Source organism: Daucus carota, chromosome 6, assembly GCF_001625215.2.
Source record: "Daucus carota subsp. sativus chromosome 6, DH1 v3.0, whole genome shotgun sequence".
Lineage (NCBI taxonomy): Eukaryota > Viridiplantae > Streptophyta > Magnoliopsida > Apiales > Apiaceae > Daucus > Daucus carota.
The window spans coordinates 17,405,042-17,424,385 of NC_030386.2; the positions used below are offsets into that span (position 1 = coordinate 17,405,042).

Consider the following 19,344-nt stretch of genomic DNA (forward strand, 5'->3'; position numbering starts at 1 on the left):
CAATCTCGACAACCAGCAACCCCGGAAACCATAATGGACATAGGCCTCAGGTACCGAATGAAATCTAATTACCCTTGCCAAACTCCAGAAGTTTAAACTTCGATTAGTTAACAATAGAAATTCAGAGCATTTTCCGGTGCAAGTTTTGTGTGCATGAGGAAGAGGGGTTATACTGATAATAAAATGATGAAATAACTTTGGTTATGTTTTCAGTCATCAAAGAAACGGAATGTTGCACCTCTACAAAATAACTATTCCCACAAAAATACACTCTCCAGTCTCCAAGTCTCCTGCTAGAAGACCAGAACCAACTGCAGTATAATAGTTACAGCAATTGCTTTTTCCGTCTCCAAAGAGCTCTCTTTGGAAAATAGTACATAGAAATTAAGACAAAATATGCTTTTTCAACTTCAATGGGGTAAAGTTTTTAGAGAAAATATCATTCTGTAATATTCTTTCTCAGAAAAAATCCTAGAGTTAAGAAGACATCAGAAGAGATTACCTAGCATGAACCGTTCTGGTACAGCCCAAAAAACAGTTCACTCTGCCGCACTGTGCCTCCTTTGCAGAAACAAATAATAATATTAAAAAAAACGAATATCCTTGCATATGGTTCTCAGACTTCGTCCCCTTCTTTTTACTGATCCCTACCGTCACCATCAATTACCTTTATCGCATCATATCAATCCTTGCCAGCCAAAAGAACATATAATTTCCTACATTGTTTATTTCTAATTGAAATAAAATTTGGTCATTTACTAGACAGGGAGCTGATCAAGTTGCATCTGCTCAATCCAGGCACCAAGAACTGAATGATCAACGGACTCCACTTGGGAATTAGATTTGAAACCCTCACCGGATGGACCAGCACTAACAAATGGAGCTGGCAGATTATCTTTCATCTCGAGTGGTGATTCTTTCACAAGTGACTGAACCCATGAAATGTCAGGCTCCTCTGTGTTATTATTGAGGTCATTTGAAGAGGACCTTGGCAACCAGGAATGTTCATCCCCATTAACTGACCAATCGACTTTTCCACTCGGAGAGCTCCATTTGGACCAAGAATTCACCGGAGACCCGACAATGGAAACATTATTAGAGCCGAGATCACGGGAGCTCAGACTACGCATCTGCTGCGGCTGCTGGAACTCTCGTTGAGAGAAAGCAGTGTGCCGAGAACCCATAGGAGAAATTGGATCCACACTCCTCGGTGACATTCTTCCTGGAGAAGAGACACCATATGAAGCCTGCAACAAAGGATGATCAGCACTTTTTGGAGAGAAAACATTAGTATTGATAGGTGAAAGCATGTTTTGCTGCTGCTGGAACTGATTGAAAACAGCTGATCTATGAGATGGAGAGAAACCACCAGCTGAAGCAGCCTGATCAGAATAACGAGGCGAAGAAGCGAGTTCAGCTGAAAATAAATCCTCAAGATTTGAAGGAGTCAATGTTTTGGGCCGACCAGAACGGTTCAGAGACACAGGGCTGGGGCGGGACTGCGAGAGGCAGGCCAAGTCATTCAACAAAAGTTGGTGGGCATCCATATCCTGCAATAAATGTAAATGCTCGGGAGGAACATCTCGGGCACTAAGGGATGATCTCAAGCGACTTGATTGCATGTTGCTTCCCGGGAGATGAAGGGTGGGAACATTTGGCTGGGGCCAAGCCAAAGATGAGTGAGCACCATTACCTGATGGAGACATGGGTTGATTAAATCCAGAAGGAGACATCATGGAGGCAGATGGAGAACCAGGCAAAAGGTTCATGGCAACAGCCATGTCCATGACACTTGCAGCTGATGCGCTGGAACGAGGAGATGGTACAGCCGACCCAGTAGATACATACAAGGGACGAAGCTCATCCGGAGTGTGGGCGAAAAAACAAACCCTCCTATCACAACTAGTCCCATCCTTACAGAGCCGTGTTCTGTATTGAGCCGGGTGTAGCCAGCATTCAAACACTCCATGGGCATATTCACACATATCACCACGCCTACAAGCACCTTTACGAAAATCAGGGCACGGTACACAACTATAATGAAACTTCCTTGGATCCCTTCTACGAGCATTCTCCCCTGGATGAACAAAAGGACACTCAGTCCAATCATGAGAGTAAGCTCTAGAACAAGGCCTGACCTTGAAAGAGAACATGCGGAATTCATCTGTAGAATATATGCTATTCTTTATGTCTGGAAGAGAGGGGTCAATCGGATATTCTTTCTTCTCAGAAATAGCACCACCAGGAACATCAGTAGACTTCGACAGCATTGGAGAGGATACTAAATCTGAAGGAGAATAAGGGGAACCATTATCTGGTGAGGAAGACAGGCTTGGCGAGTAACTGGGAGGCGAAAGGGATACTCGTAGCTTGCAGTCGCCCATTGAGCCATCGAAAACATTACTCAGCAACAACTCCTCAAGAGACGCTTTAACATCAAGGAGTTTTGGAGGGACCACAATCACATCAACAGCACGCTGATCATTTGCATCCTTAATATTTGGATCAGCACCCACAGCCAGAAGCAGCTTAACAATGTCAACCGCATTAACAGCACCTCCAGAAGCAGCACAATGGAGAGCAGTACACTTGTCCAGGCCACAAGCAATATTTACATCAACAGCAGGCTGAGAGATGATAAACTTAACAACATCAAGACTACCGTATGTAGCAGCAACCATTAAAGGAGTTCGGTGCTCAAGAACTATCTGCTTTGAACCCTTCTTCCGAACATACCAAAGTCCAATTTCATCAACTGCCAAAGAGTTTTCCTTAATTAATGCCTTGAAAGCTTCACAGTCATTGTTAGCAGCGAATTCCAGTAAACTTGAAAAATTATCTTCAGTATCAACAAACAATGGACCCATATCTTGCTTGTTAGATTTACTTTCTTCGGGTAGATTATGTAGATGAAGTTAATGTCAACGTTGACACACTACACATGCTTTATTCAGCTGCAAAGCCACAACACAACTTTGTCAGAACAAAATATCATCTATTAAAAACGCACGTCGCTAACAAAACACACAGATAATTTATTACACTTGATTCTCTTCATCAAACAAGAGCAAAAATTTGTTACATTCACTTCAACTTTCAAAGCACAATCATATTTCCAAAGTCAATTCTACTTCACATATCTCTTATTTATATTTCCTAGATCAACCTCATTCCACATATTATGGTTATTTAATGCAATTAATTTGTGAACATTCACTTTTCTTAAACTATGTGAATTTTTTGAAAGTGGACATCTAATTTGAAACGGAGGGAGTACTTCGCAAAACATTTGTTAGTGCGCAGGTCAGGCACAGATAATTTATTACACTTGATTCTCTTATCAAACAAGAGCAAAAATTACACAGATCCGCCGCAAAGAACTAATCAGAAAGGCAACAACAGACCAACCAAATACAAATCCGACAAACTTTCGTAATCAAACACCAACCTCTTAAAAATCATAGTGATGGAACCAAATTTGCTAAAATCACCAAACATTCTGAACCCATGACATTCAGTAAATTATGCTCCGACAAAACAATCAACACAATCCAATACTTATCCCCCATCCTCAGTTCAAATAACCCAAAAAATTAGTTAGTTCAGATTTCTTGATTCACATTCCACAAGCCAATATTTCTGCATACCCAAAACTAAATAATTCACATTTCTTAATTTAAATCACTTCACATTAAAAATTGCAACTTTTTCACAAATCATAGCTTAATATAGTTACATCAGATAGTAATAATAAGCACTCTCTCTCTCTCTCTCATAGATACATCAAACATAATGAATAAACTCTCTCTCTCACACACACACACTCTCTCTCTCTCTCACACACAATGAATCATAGCATTGAGTAAACAAGTAATCATAAGCATAAACAAGATTGAAAAAAGAAACTGACCCTCGATTTGAACAAGAAAGTGCAGCACAACAGTGAGCAAAGCAAGCTTGTTTACAGATCTGATGAGGAGATAGAATGACTTGAGACAGCAACCTAGTAACACCCAACTTGTGTTCACTTCAAGATCATGCGCACAGAGATAAACATGTGTGTGTGTCTGTGTTTGTTGTAACTTGTAATAAGTTAAGTTTGATCGATAGAGTCGAGAGAAAAAGATACTTTGTATGTGTAAACGTCTGTAAAAATTAAAAACCGAAAAGGAAATTAAATGAAATTTGGGGCGAATTTGGGGTGAATTTGCACATTTTTTTGGAATTAACTTGAGAGATATTTAAAGGGAAGATTGTGACCGGTTTGGCCGGTCAGAGCGGATGGGGTTTATCCTTTCTTACAAAGCATGTGTATATCAGTAAAGTTAACCGATTAATAATTTATAATAAGTTTTTTTAATTAATTCTATTTATTTTCCAACTTTAAATTTTTTAACAAATTTAATCAAATTTCGAACAAGAAAGTGAAAAAACATATCAACGGGAGGGGGTGGGGGTTATATATTAGAGATATTATGTCCTTGGAAGTGGGTGGAGATAAAAAATTTCTATTTAAACAACTCGTGATTAACCAATAATATCATAAAAAATGTATATGAAACAAAATAAAATAACTTAAATCTTCACATAACGAGTTAAAATATAAAATTTTACACTATAGATCATAAGAAATGTATATAAAATAAAATAAAATAACTTAATTTGACCAAGTCAAACCAAATCAAGAGCATTATTTTGAGATTGAAGGACTGTTGACTATGTTACTCTATTAACTACAAGAATTTTGTGTTAACTTTTTAAATACACGAAAAATTGATTCACTATGTTAACTATAAGAATTTTGTCTATAATAATGGAGATATAAACCTACAAATTTAAATATAAAAAATTTGGTTCTGAAGTTCAACATGTCACAAGAAAAATATTAGTTAATAACGCATCTAAAAAATATTAATTTTATCATATTAAAGTTATTTTTTATAAAAATTAAATTTAAAATTGCAGTTAGGATGCAATTCATCACAATAATAATACTACAGGATGTGCTATGTCAAAACTTAAACTTTGAAAATGTCTTTCCAAGTTAACCCTCATACATACAAATTAAGGCTAACAAATATTTTGGATGGAATTTGAACAAAAATTGCAATACGAAACAATAATGGGTTGCATTATGCCAACGCTATAAATTTAAGACCATATCAAAAAAAATACCCTAAAATAAGGGATGAAATGCGTCATTTACTCTTATTTTAAGTCACGAACAGTTCGCTAATCTTTTATCAAATAAGTAATTATTTTAACATAACACATAAGCCACTATTTTAAGTTATATAATTCATTATTTTAACTTATTAGATAAGTTATCTATACTGTAATATATTATATTAAGCAAATATTGGTATAACTTGTATTATTAAATTTTGGTCATATTTTTTTTTCGGTTTGGTCTTCTTCTTTTTTTGGGAGTTTACCAAAATTACCACATTCTATAATTTTTTTTTTGTGATTTTATTATTTTTTAAAAATATTTGCAAAATACTAATTTTTTGAAATATATTTAAAAAACAAGATGCAAGTAGATGCAACTTCAGTTAATTGGCTCCGTGGAGGTTGCAAATATGATTGCATATGGTTGCAAGTGTAGTTGCATGTGATTGCAATGGGTTGCATACAGTATTTTTGCAAATATTTTCAAAATTTTGATATTTTACAAAATATTTGAAAAAAGTGTAATATTTTTGCAAAAAAATATTTTGGACTTGGATATTTATGAAAACCCCCCTATTATTTTCATCCTTTAATTATCCTTATTTAAAAAGAAACTGTGTTGGTAGATTTCAAGATCCACAAGCGATGTTGTGTAGAGTAAAAGAAAATGTCGGTCATAAAATTTTTACAAAAGCTTGGAGGCATCTTTACAGTGGACAGTTGCCTAGGATAAAGTTCTAGGAGCACCTGTGCGGAAGTCATAAATCCTACTACATTGAAAGAAAAAATTGCAGTTAAAAGAAGCTTTGAGCTCGGCTAAAAAATGAAATGGTCTACAACCACTATCGAATGTGATTATCGGTACTATTCACCGGCCTAAATCTTTTTAATAATATAATAATAACTTTTTATCTTTTTTATATTTAGTTAATTAAATGATTTTATGTTAATATAATTATTAAATATTTGTAAATTATATTTAATATATGTTACATAAATAATCATATATATTATTATGAAATATAATAAAATTAAATAATCTTAAAATAATTCAAATCAACAACACATTAAAATGCTCGATTTCAACAATTTCTTGGATGATATCAAAAAATAAAAAATAAAAAAGCTCATATTACACTTCGAGATGCATTAATTGAGTATTTGTGGGAATATATATTAATTCGGAGTAGTGTTGAATCTTTGTAAATTTTATTTTAGTTAATTAAATAAAATGTTAAATTTTCTTTGTTTTTCTAATTTAATGAATTTATTGAGTTTAATATTAATATGAAATCTTATATTATTGTTAAAAAGATTAGAATAATAATATAAAAATATTTAGAAGAATATAATATTGATATATGAATTTGGACCAAATTTTAGGCCAAATTGTTGGAATAGAAATATGATTCGGTCTAAATTTGGACCAAGATTTAAGCCAAAAACTGGTTCCACTGTTGGAGATGCCTTAGCAATAGTCGAGTTGATTAGGAGCGCAGCTCCTATACTGAGGAATGCAGATGTATAGGGTATCACTATAAAAATATTAAGTTGTATTTGATTAAGCGATCCGCGAATATGTCGACACACGAATTCGTTCATTTGTCTCATATATCCTGATCGTATATTTAACTGGTGGAGGTCTTTCCCATGTAATGTTAAGAAGTAAGAACTGTATCCGACACGATTTAATGGATCAATGAATTTGTATTTTATTAAGAAAAATTCAACATTAAAAAACTTTCGCTTTGTAACCACAAGTCTAGTAACAATTTAAGCTCTCTTATTCTTACATCATTAAATTATGGATAATAGATTTCAAACTATGTACTCGCCATGCCTCCGAGGCTAGTTATTTTAAGTCAGATCCAAAATCTCAATGCATGCCGGTTAATATTTAGTTTAAGAGATATCTCCAATAGACTCTTAGAATCACTCTTAAATATAATATAAATTATTACTCCCTCCGTCTCCTTTTACATGTCCATTTTGCTTTTCGAGAAGTCAAATTGACCAATTTTTGACTAAACATTACGAGTTATCTACTCAATATTTCTAAAATCTGAAAGTTGCATATTAAAATAGACTCAATATACTTTCTAATGATATAATTTTTATTATTTTTCTTAATTATCTGATATATGTAAAATCTAGTCAAAATATAGTCAATTTGACTGGTCAAAAGTCAAAATTGACATGTAAAAGAGGATGGAGGGAGTAGCTCTTAGCAATTTAGTGTACATGTACTCCAACAATGTTCTTTATATCCACTCTTTATTTATTTTTATATTATTAAAAATAAATTGAACTCATAAAAAGACAAAAAGAAAGTGGAAAGAAAGAGAGTAAGAGCATCTCCAATAGTCTCTTAAGTCATTCCTCAAATATAATATAAAATATTCACTCTTAACAATTTAATGTATATTCATCTCCAACAACACTCTTTACATCCACTCTTAAACAATATTTTATTATTAAATGAATAGGACTACAATACTAGAGTGGAAAGAGAAAGTGGATGCTTGTATTACTTTATAATAAAATATAACTTAAGAGTGAGTGAGAGACTCTTAAAAGATAGGAGAGAGAATAGACTCTTAAGGTTTTGAAGAGCCTTTAAGAGTCTATTGGAGCTTCCATTTTGTTAATGCTCTCTATTTTTTCATTTAAGAGCTTGTTTAAAGAGTTTATTGGAGATGCTCTAAGTGGAACAAACTTATAATAAAATATTAGTTCAGAGCTATCTATTGGCTCCTACAATTGAGGAGAGAGAATAGACTCTTAAGCTTTTAAAGATCCTCTAAAAATCTCTTGAAGCTCAAAATTTGACATAGCTCTTTATTTTTTAATTTAAGAGCTCAAATAAAGAACTTATTGAAGATGCTCTTAGTTCAGATTAATCTCAGATACCACTTCTCCTAAAGAAGACGCGAATAATTTAACTTTATTTGAGATGGTGACAGCCAAAAATCCCGATTTTGACGTTTATATGAAACCTCACCTACCGATTTTAACTTTGCCTATATTCCGTTGTCAATTAAAAAAAACAAAAAAAAAATGGTCAGCAGTCACTACTCACCGCTTGCAAGCTCCATGATTACAACAGGCAAAGGCCTCCGATAACAGGTTAGAATCCCGGCCAAACGCAAGAAATATAATAAACTTTAATCAGCCGGGGAAATATTCTGATGAAATTTCAGCACAAGTGTTGTGTGTCTACCGGGGGAAGGGGGGGACAGTAATAAAAATGAAATAATATAATAACTTTAATTCAGGTTTACATCATCAAAGAAACAGATTGTTGCAACTCTACATAATAACTATTCCCACAAAAATACCCTCTCCGGACTCTGAAGACAAGAACCGAATGCATTATGAACAATTACAGCAATAACCTTTTTCCGTCTCCAAAGAGCTCACTTTAGAGTTTGGAGAATAGTACATTGGTAACAAGACAACAATTTAATGGCTTAAAGTTTTGTAAGGAAAATATGGTACTGTAATACTTTTAAAAAATAATAAATTCTAAAGTTATGAGACATCATAAGAGACTTACCTAACACGGACTGTGTACCTTCCGTAACAGCCAGAGAAAGTTCAGTCCACCATATTCTGCCTCCTTTGCAGAAACAATTAATGATATTAGAACAAAATGAAAATCTTGCATCTGTTACCTTCTTACTTCTTTTCACCCTCCACCAAAAGTTACCTTTACGGATCATATCCTTCTTCCCAGCCAAAAAAAATTATAAAAAGTTGCCTACTTTGTTTATTGGTAAATGAAAATAAAATTGATCATTTACTAGACTGAGAGCCGATCAAGCTGCATCTGCTCAATCCAGGCAGCTAGAACTGTATGATCAACGGACTCAGCCTGGGGATTAGATTTCAAACCCTCACCGGATGGAGCAGCACTAGCAACTGAAGCTGGCAATTTATCTTTCATCTCGGGTGGTGATTCTTTCACAAGAGACTGAACCCATGAAATGTCAGGTTCCTCTGTGTTCTTGTTGAGGTCATTCGAAGACGACCTTGGCAACCAGGAATGTTCATCCCCTTTAACTGACCAATCGACTATTCCACTTGGAGAGCTCCATTTAGACCAAGAATTTACCTGAGACCCGACCATGGAAACATTATTAGTGCTGAGATCACGGGAGCTCAGACAACGCATTTGCTGCGGTTGCTGGAACTCTCGTTGGGCAAAAGCAGTTTGACGAGAACCCATAGGAGAGATTGGATCTACAGTCCTGGGAGACATTCTTCCTGGAGAAGAGACACTATAAGAAGCCTGCAACAATGGATGATCAGCATTTTTAGGAGAGAACACATTGGTATTGATAGGTGAAAGCATGTTTTGCTGCTGCTGGAACTGATTGAAAACAGCTGATCTGTGTGATGGAGAGAAAGCACTAGCTGAAGCCATCTGATCAGAATAGCGAGGAGAAGAAGCCAGCTCAGCTGAAAATAAATCCTCAAGATTAGATGGAGTCAATGTCTTGGGTCGACCAGAACGGCTAAGAGACACAGGGCTGGGGCGAGACTGTGAGAGGCAGGCCAAATCATTCAATAGAAGTTGGTGGGCATCCATATCTTGCAATAATTGCAGGTCCTCCGGAGGGATATCACGGGCACTAAGGGAAGATCTCAAGCGACTTGATTGCATGTTGCTTCCAGGTAGATGAAGGGTGGGAACATTTGGTTGAGGCCAAGCCAAAGATGAGTGAGCACCATTACCCGATGGAGACATGGGTTGATTAAATGCAGAAGGAGACATCATAGAAGCAGATGATGGAGAACCAGGCAGAAGATTCATAGCAACAGCCATGTCCATTACACTAGCAGCCGATGCACTGGAACGAGGAGATGGCACTGCAGACCCAGTAGATACATACAAGGGACGAAGCTCTTCCGGGGTATGGGCAAAAAAACAAACCCTTCTATCACAACTAGTCACATCCTTACAGAGCCGTGTTCGGTATTGAGCAGGGTGTAGCCAGCATTCAAACACTCCATGGGCATATTCACACATATCACCACGCCTACAAGTACCTTTGCGAAAATCGGGGCATGGTACACAGCTATAATGAAACTTCCTGGGATCCCTTCTTCGAGCATTCTCCCCTGGATGAACAAAAGGACACTCAGTCCAATCATGAGAATAAGCCCTTGAACAAGGCCTGACCTTGAAAGAGAACATGCGGAATTCATCAGTAGAATATATGCTATTCTTAATGTCTGGAAGAGACGGGTCAACTGGATATTCTTTCTTCTCAGATATAGCACCATTAGGAACATCTGTAAACTTCGAAAGCATTGGAGAGGATACCAAATCTGAAGGGGAACAAGGGGACCCATTATCTGGTGAAGAAGACAGGCTTGGGGAGTAACTGGAAGAGGAAATGGATACTCGTAATTTGCACTCTTCAACTGAGCCATCCGAAACACTACCCAGCAACATCTCCTCCAGAGATGCTTTAACATTAAGAACTTTCGGAGGGGCCACAATCACATCAACAGCACGCTGACCATTTGCATCCTTGATATGTGGATCCGCACCCACTCCCAAAAGCAGCTTAACAACGTCAACAGCATTAACAGAGCCTCCAGAAGCAGAACAGTGAAGAGCAGTGCACTTGTCCGGGCCACAGGCAAGATTAACATCAACTGAAGGCTGAGAGATGATAAACTTAATAACATCAAGACTACCATATGTAGCGGCAACCATCAAAGGAGTTCGGTGCTCAAGAACTATTTGCTTTGAACCCTTCTTTCGAACATACCAAAGTCCAACCTCATCGATTGCCAAAGAGTTCTCCTCAACTGAAGCCTTAAAGGCTTCAAAGTCATTGTTAGCAGCGAATTCAAGTAAATTAGAAAAAGTTTCTTCAGTCTCAACAGTCAATGGACCCATATTTTGCTTGTCAGATTTACTTTCTCCGTTAGACTGTGTAGATGAAGTTGATGTCGACTTTGTCACACCGCACATGCTTTACTCAGCTGCAAAGCCAAAAACACAAATTTCAATCAGAACAATATATCATTTATACACACATAACACAACTTCATTCAAAAGAAAAACTGTTATAGTGAACAGGTCACGAGTCACGAAACAAATGTTTTTACATGTAATTCCTTATACAGCAAGATCAAAAATATACACACATACGCCGCAAAGTGATATCTGACAACAAAGTAACCAAATACGGATCCAACAAACTTCCGTAATCAAACACAAGATTCACAAGAACTACAACCGTATTGCTAAAAACAGCAACTTTTCGGGATTCATGACATGTGGTAAATGAATCTCCGACAATACGAGCCACCACATATCCAATTTAAACATCATTCAATCATCTACCAAAATCAGACACCCAACTGCCCAATGACAATTCATCCCCAATTCTTCATTCACATAGACCACACAAAAAAAGTATTCCCAATTTTCATCACCAATTATTATACAAAACAGACAATCAACAAAGCTAATATTTTTACAATTAAACTCCAAAAATAAAAATCACTCACCACATCATCATTCATTTAATCAAACTCCCATTAACTTAAACAATACAAAGACTCAAGATTCTTCAATCTGACACTTGAAAACGCATCAAAAATTGCAACTTTAAAACAAATCATAACCTAAAGACTAAAAAAGATACATCAAACAAGACAAATAAGCAAACACTCATAAATTCACACACACAGAATCAGTCGGAGCTTTAAGTAGAGCAAACAACTATTCAAATCATCAAATCAATTAACAAAAAATAATAATGAATGATCAGATTAAGTAATGAAAAGCACGAGGGTGATTAAAAGAACTGACCGTTGATCTGGAGAAGAATGTGTGGAGTAATTAATACAACTTTGTTTGTAGATCTCAGAGAGAGAGGGAGGGAGAGGGGGAGAGAGGGAGAGATTTAAGACAGCAACATAGTAACACCCTTTACTTGTGTTTACTTCTAGATGATAGGGACGAACATATACATGTGTGTGTTTTGTGTGTGTTAAGTTTGATCGAGAGAGGAGAGAGAGAGAGAGAGAGAGAGAATTTGGGGTGAATTTGGAGAATGTAATTGAAATTAAGATGAAATGTAAAAAGATATTTTTAAGGGGAAATGGTGACCGGTTTATCCGGTCAGAGGGAACAGGACCTTAAGAAGGTTGAATCGACTCATGTCAATTTTCGCGTAATTCGGTAATTGTAATCCGGAGACTTAAAATCTTGAATAATTAATATTTGGCTTACAGATTTTTGGTATCTGTATAATAATTTTACACATTGATGAATTAATAATAATCTTTATAATTCTTCAAAAAGATAATAATAATCTTTATAAATTAATAAAATTTAGTTTGACATTGTTAGCTTATAAAATCTTCTACTATATATAATTCAATTGAATTTCAAAATTTTAGAATTTATAATTTAAACAGTATGTGGTTATATAGTCTTTTTATTTTCTAAAGAGAAGAAGATAATTCAATAAATAATAGTCATACGACATCTTAAAAAATTATCGAGTCGAACAAACATAGAACAGATTAAAACGCATGTCTTCATATCCAAGATGTGACAAATAAGCGACTTTGAAATTGACAATGGTAAATTTATAGATCCTTGCTCTATGTTCATCATCTTTTACAATTCCCGAAAGACTTTTATCGATAAATCCAAACCAACTCTCACAAAAGGAGAGAAAAATCACACTTTCATCAGGGAGAGAAATCAAACTATAAATATAAAACACGAGAGAATATCCAATTGCAAACCAAAACGATTAGATTTATAGCACGAACCTACACTAGAAGATAATCGATCCACTCACAAATTCAAAAGGCTCTCTAAAAGCAAATAGGGACAAAAATCAAAAGTTTCAGTGATGTACATTTAAGAAACTTTGCCTAAAAGGGAAGACTTATTAAGAAAATCAATGAAACATGTAAGAACAACCAAAGAACAAGCAACTAAACTGAAGGATTTGGGCTTCAACCGGTTGTCAGAATAAGAAAAGAGAGAGACGACTAGAGATATATTAGGAGAAAATAGTTTCCCGTGTTTTTAATTTTGGACACCTTTTCAATATATGAATTAAAGTAAATTAAAGGAAATAAATGTTTTATTCTCTTATTTTCTCTCCCACAAAAATCTAGATTACAGTTTAAGAAGAAAAAATACTACTAGATTTTTTTTCATTTATTCTAAAAAATAATAAAAGACGGGTTACCGGAAGAACAGGTGAGGACTAGGTCAGTGGAAATTTTAAAAGTGGATTGAAATACATGCTTCGCGTCCGCCTATGGACGAGGACTCGAGGAGTACGGTATTAGCAATTGTTTTGATTAATACTTTTATTAACATAAGCTACTTTATTAATTCATTAACTAATCAATCTGTAATGAAGGGACAAATCGGAAGAAGGCATGAAGAGTGCCCACATATTCTTTTTGTTGTCCGTGACTTGGTCCTAAAATCTTTAATATAATAGATCTTAAATATAAATTATAATAAAAATATTTTCAAATTTGGTTGATAATTTCTTAAAGAAATAAAAATTCATTGATAATGTATGATGGATCTTATTCGTATTGATAATTAATAATAATAGTGACTTATGTATATATAAATCACGAAATTAAAATTAGTAAAAATATCTATCACGTTTTTTGATAAAAAAAATTTAAAAACATCGTTTAGAGATATGTAACATCCCTTGGTTAAGATTTAGACAATATCTGGTTAGTATTAAAAAGCTTGACAGGCGGAAAGAGGTGTTTTAATATACTATATTAGGGTATAAGTTAAAAGTTGGTTTTAATTTTATTATGACTTAGAGAATATTTATAAGATTTAAAAACTAAAATTTTAATCTGATTGATGACATGTTTAAAATTTTATCATAAGAAATGCTAAAGGTTCTACCAATCGTTTAACAGCATGATAGTATTGCAAAAATAAGTAAAAGTTATTGAATGTTGTCAGTTGCCGAAAAATTTACGGTTTATATGATATATAACTTTAAATTATAATAGATACGGTTGGAAATGAATCCGAGTAATTCAGATTCAATCCGAATTCGACGGTTAAAAACGAATATAATTTATATTTGTATAAAAGATTAGCGGATTTCAATTCAGTTTTATAAATCAAACCAATATCGAATCAGATTCTAACATTGTGACACGCGGACATATATATCTAGAGTACTTCAGCTAAATTAGGATTGCTCGATTTATATATTTAATAATTTGTAAATCATGGATATTATTATGTACTATAGTATATATCATATAAATATTATTTATATTAATATAGTACTCCACAAATGATTTTATTTTAGTTATAATAAATAATTATTCAAGTATTCATGATTTTTTTAAGAGTAAATGACAAAATGGTGGCTGAGATTTGGTGAATTTTACAAAACGGTGGGCTGGACTTCAAAAATTCCGATATAATGGCCGGAGTTTACTTCCGCCTTTTAAAAAGGCGGCGGCCGTCCATTGCCATTAGTTTTGCTTCGTTAAGTCTAAAAAGTCAAATAAATGAAGGGTATATTTGGGAATTAACCCAATATTTACATTATCAAATAAAGTTTGGGTCTTTAAACTATGCACACCAACTGTTTGATGAAATGATTGTGTACACCAACTGTTTTGCTCCCTCTGAAACGTTGCCGGCGGTGACTCGCGGAGGAAAAAGAAGAGGACGGTGATAGTTGTGGAAAAGCACTGGTGTGTGTATTTGTAGGTGTATGGGTGGAGCAAGGTTGGTGTTGCAGCGGTGGAGCAAGGATTGGGATCGATTATTGAGGGTGAAAAAGATTGAGAGTAGGTCAATCGGAAGGGGAAAGAGGCCGAAAAGCTCGGCCATGACAAGTCACCGCGATGGCGTTTGGCCTCGACGACGCAAAGAAGCGCATGGATGGAGCAAGGATTAAACATGATTAAAAATGCTAAGTATTGTGTGTGATTAATAAGCTGTAAGAAGGAAAAAAGCAATGTTTGCGATGTAATTGGACTAAGAATGCTTGTACAATTGATGTGTAAGTTTCAAGGGAATATGAGATGAAGCTTATGATGGCAGTGTATGACTATTTGTTTTCTTTCTTGTGTGATTGAATTAAGGTTCGTGCTGCAAGAGCGACTTTAAGTAAAGGATTTAACCGTGCACTAGGAAAGTAGGGCGGTGGAAGAGAATTGGGTAGTTTGTTGTGGTTGTATAAATGTTGATAATCGGAAGGTATGTATAGTTGTGGTCGTATAACTGTTGATGGTGGTGGTTTGTTGGCTGGGGAGGCTGAACAGCGGTGGAGGAAAGTAGGGCGGTGGAAGAGAATTAGGAAGAAGGGTGCCGCCACGAGGTCGAAGTGACGGGGCTGAGCCTAGTCGTGGTGGTCCCGAGCAAAGAAGAGGGATGAGACAATAGGGAGGCAAAAGGAGGTTGATGGGTAGTCAATCTGCTTTTAACCTTCTTATTTTTTATTTTTTTTTAGAATTAACGGTCAAATTTAACGGACCTTGACGGCAGCCACCTTATTAAAAGGCGGAGGTACAGTCCAGCCACCGATCTGTAATTTTTGAACTTCAGCCAATATTTTGTAAAATTTGGGAAACTACAGCCACCACTTTGTCATTTACTCATTTTTTTAATTATCTTCTACGGATCTGAATATGAATATATAAAATTGAGTAATTTAGTATCCATTCGATCCGAGCCGAATCGTATATGAATGTTCATATACGAACTCGAGGCAAATCTAAACAAACTTAAATAATTTTAGTTCGAATACGGACTGAATCTGAACAATTAATTATAAATTCAAGCCCAATCTGATCATATTGTTATTCACCCCTAGTAATAAAATGTAAAACCTAGATTATTAAAAAAACGCGCACACACACATATAATACTCCCGTCTCACTCGAACAAAATAGTTTGACTTTTTTTATAGCTAAAGTGACCAAATTTCAAATAATTTTTAAAAGTCATTAACTCATAATAATTGTAAAATTATAAATCTATACAATAATAAATTATATGTGTATATATTTTTTATAATATTTTTTTGATAAGCGAATATTATATTAATAATCGAACAAAATACAACGACCTTTACATGCCAAAGGCCCTAGCAGAAAAAGACTTATCATACAGTCTTAAATTAGGACATACCCGTGGGTATGAACTGGATAAACAATCCACAAAACAACACGAACCAAAACAAACCCTAATAATACTTAATAAAATATTGATTAAAAGCAAAAGACAGCTACGACGAACCCTTGCCTGCCTATCGCCTGACTGCCCCTTTGGCTTCCATCTTCTTCAACGGCGACCCATTTCCGGACCACCAGCACTAGCAACCAGCTCACTCGCATCTTCCGTATCATCATCTGAGATTCAGCGACCTCTACATTAGCATCCTCGTCAAGCTCTTCCCCTTCCCACAGTCAGTCCTCATACTCATCCTCTGAGATGAGTTCAAACTCGCCCTGACTTGTCCCCAGTCCCATGTCCAGCATCCAGAGCTCCTTTACCTCCCCAAATAGCCTTCTAACAACCATCAACGCGAGACGCTGCATTGAACTTATCTCAGCCAAATAGCGAGCCAAAGCGTTTTGACTGCTATTGATTGGCCTAACCACCAGATTCAGGTTAGGGTCACTCTTCTGAGGGTCACTCTTCTACTGGTTCAACTGCTGAATCACATTGGCGTGGTTAGGATCCGAGTATCACATCCATTCATCCTATTCTTTGAGTGCCTCCGGATTGTCTCATTTTAGCTCCACATTGGCTTATATATTTTATAGTATATTTTATAAACTATATAGACTATATATCATGTGTAATCTAATTTACATAATAAAATAAAAATATCTTGGATGGAATTAAGAGAGTTTTAAAGAAGTGTCATTAAAATAATAAAATCGAAACTCGATCCAAATCAGTGCACCTGTCAAACTGTCCGTACTTGAAATAATCGAAAGCGCTAAAAGTCGAAATCAAAAGTTTTGATGATTTAATTTATATATTTAGTACTATATATATATTAAATTCTTACCTGATAAATTATAATTAATTTTATTTGATAAATGTTAAATTATGAATTCATCGATTCGAATAGAAAACAGAGAAAATTGCTGAAAATATAATTGTGGATGTGTTCATGAACCGATGTCATTTTCACCTAGGAAGATCTAACCAAAACACACACATGGTCCATAGAGAAAATAATAAAGGGATACTCACAAAAAAGAGATACAGGATAAGGTGTAGTACATGACCAGGTGGTGCAAAAGCCAAACAATAGCAATCAAAGTCAATGGCCATGGGTCATGCTCTACTGATCAACCACCATTTCTGTGCCAACCAAGTGGGATCATCTTGGCCGTTGATTAGTCAAATTTGAATTGTTTTTCCAGTTTTTCTAAATAATTCAAGCAATGCTTCCTTTTAACTGACATGAGGACCCACAAATATCTCATGTACGGCTATTGTTTTGATTTTTTTAAATTGAGTTGACAAATCATTAAATATTAGTACGATAATCTAGGATTTCGCTTTATTATTATGATTTTCGTGCCTAATTAAATTTTTTTTGTCAGATTGGTTTGTAGATGATCAAATTTATTAAAATTTGCAGTAATATACATCAATAATTAGAAAATAAAAAGTTTATATGCGCATAAAATATATTTAATATATTTAAAGTAGTAGCCCCTCCGTCCTATTGATTAGTATACATATGAGGAGTGACACGGAAGTTAAGAAAAAGTGTAATTTAGTACTCCCTCTGTCCCTCTCATTTATGTACGGTTTTTTTACACTGCTCGACACGCATTTTAAGGTTAAGGCGCATGTAAAACATAGTTGTATAACTTATTTTTAAAATTTTTTTTTTATATAAAAATATAAACATCAAACTTTTATTCAGAAGAAAAAAAAGTTCAAAATAGTTTATCAAACTACGTTTTACGAAAGCATTCGAATGCGTGCCGAGCCTCCGTCCCCCAATGTAAACAAATGAGAGGGGACGGAGAGAGTAAAGAAAAGTAAGAAAAGTTGTGGGACCCATTAATATTTAATGTGAAAATTAGTATAGTGTGAGTAAAGTGGTGGGACCTACTAATATTTAATGTATAAAGTACGTGTAGTGGAAAAAAGTAGTGGGTGTAGTTAAGTTTTTATAATATAAACACTTACTCCCTCTGTTTTGAAATATAGGTCACTTAACTTTTTTGCACGTATTTCTAAATTCTTTGACCGCATGATAAAAATCATTATTTTTGAAATTTCTTTTTTTGAATAAAAATATATATCACATATTTTTATTCAAAAAAAAGAAAATCTTAAAAATAATGATTTTTAGAATGCGGTCAAAGCACTTAAAATTGCGTGTAAAAAAATCAAGCGACCTATAGGTATGCATACAATTGATGGGACGTCCCAAAAAATAAACTGTATACAATTCAGTGAGACGAAGAGAGTAGTTACCTTTTAAAAGTAATAAATAATACTCCCTCCATCCCAATGAATTGTATACGGTTTCCTTTTTGGACGTTCCACCAATTATATACATTCCAAAAGTAGTAAATTTTTATAATATAAAATATCATTACACCAACTACATTCTTCCACTATCTCCATTCTATAATAAGAGCAAGTCCAACAATATCCTAGCAATTGCCCTATATATATAATAAAAAATTATGTCCTAATGATTTAGGACATCATTTCAATATAACAACTCCAACAACATGCCTTATTATTGTGCCTTATTATTTAAATAATAGTATATGGTGAATTATTGTTGGAGGGAAGTGAAAAAAGAGAGAGAAGAGAGGTGTGTTGGAATATGAGTAAACTAATATTTTATTGATAGAAATGGTTTAGGGTATGCATGATTGTGCCTCAAAAATAAGGCATTTGTTAGATGTCCTGGTGTTTTAAGGCACCACTAGGACATTGTTGGAGCACCATTTTACTTCAAATGCCTTAAATTTTGAGTTAGGACATGATTTTAGGGCACTCTTCGACTTGCTCTAATATAAACACTATTACACCCACTACTTTCCTCCACTATCTCAAATATATTATTAAATATAAATAGGTCCCACCACTATACCCATTTTTCAACTAACTATACTCCTTTCTTACAC

General features: G+C 34.8%; 2 protein-coding genes across 2 annotated transcripts; both read right to left on the reverse strand.

Annotated features, from left to right (window-relative positions):
* Window positions 1–384: 384 nt before the first annotated feature.
* On the reverse strand, window positions 385–4,207 carry LOC108228144 (zinc finger CCCH domain-containing protein 30). Its single transcript, XM_017403638.2, has 2 exons — window positions 3,911–4,207; window positions 385–2,954 (listed from the first exon to the last, which is right to left on the reverse strand). Exon 2 carries the CDS (start codon window positions 2,865–2,867, stop codon window positions 759–761), a length of 2,109 nt encoding a protein of 702 aa, XP_017259127.1. The 5' UTR covers window positions 2,868–2,954; window positions 3,911–4,207; the 3' UTR covers window positions 385–758.
* Window positions 4,208–8,414: 4,207 nt separating this feature from the next.
* On the reverse strand, window positions 8,415–12,259 carry LOC108227748 (zinc finger CCCH domain-containing protein 30). Its single transcript, XM_017403061.2, has 2 exons — window positions 12,008–12,259; window positions 8,415–11,172 (listed from the first exon to the last, which is right to left on the reverse strand). Exon 2 carries the CDS (start codon window positions 11,159–11,161, stop codon window positions 8,975–8,977), a length of 2,187 nt encoding a protein of 728 aa, XP_017258550.1. The 5' UTR covers window positions 11,162–11,172; window positions 12,008–12,259; the 3' UTR covers window positions 8,415–8,974.
* Between the last annotated feature and the right edge of the window lie 7,085 nt (window positions 12,260–19,344).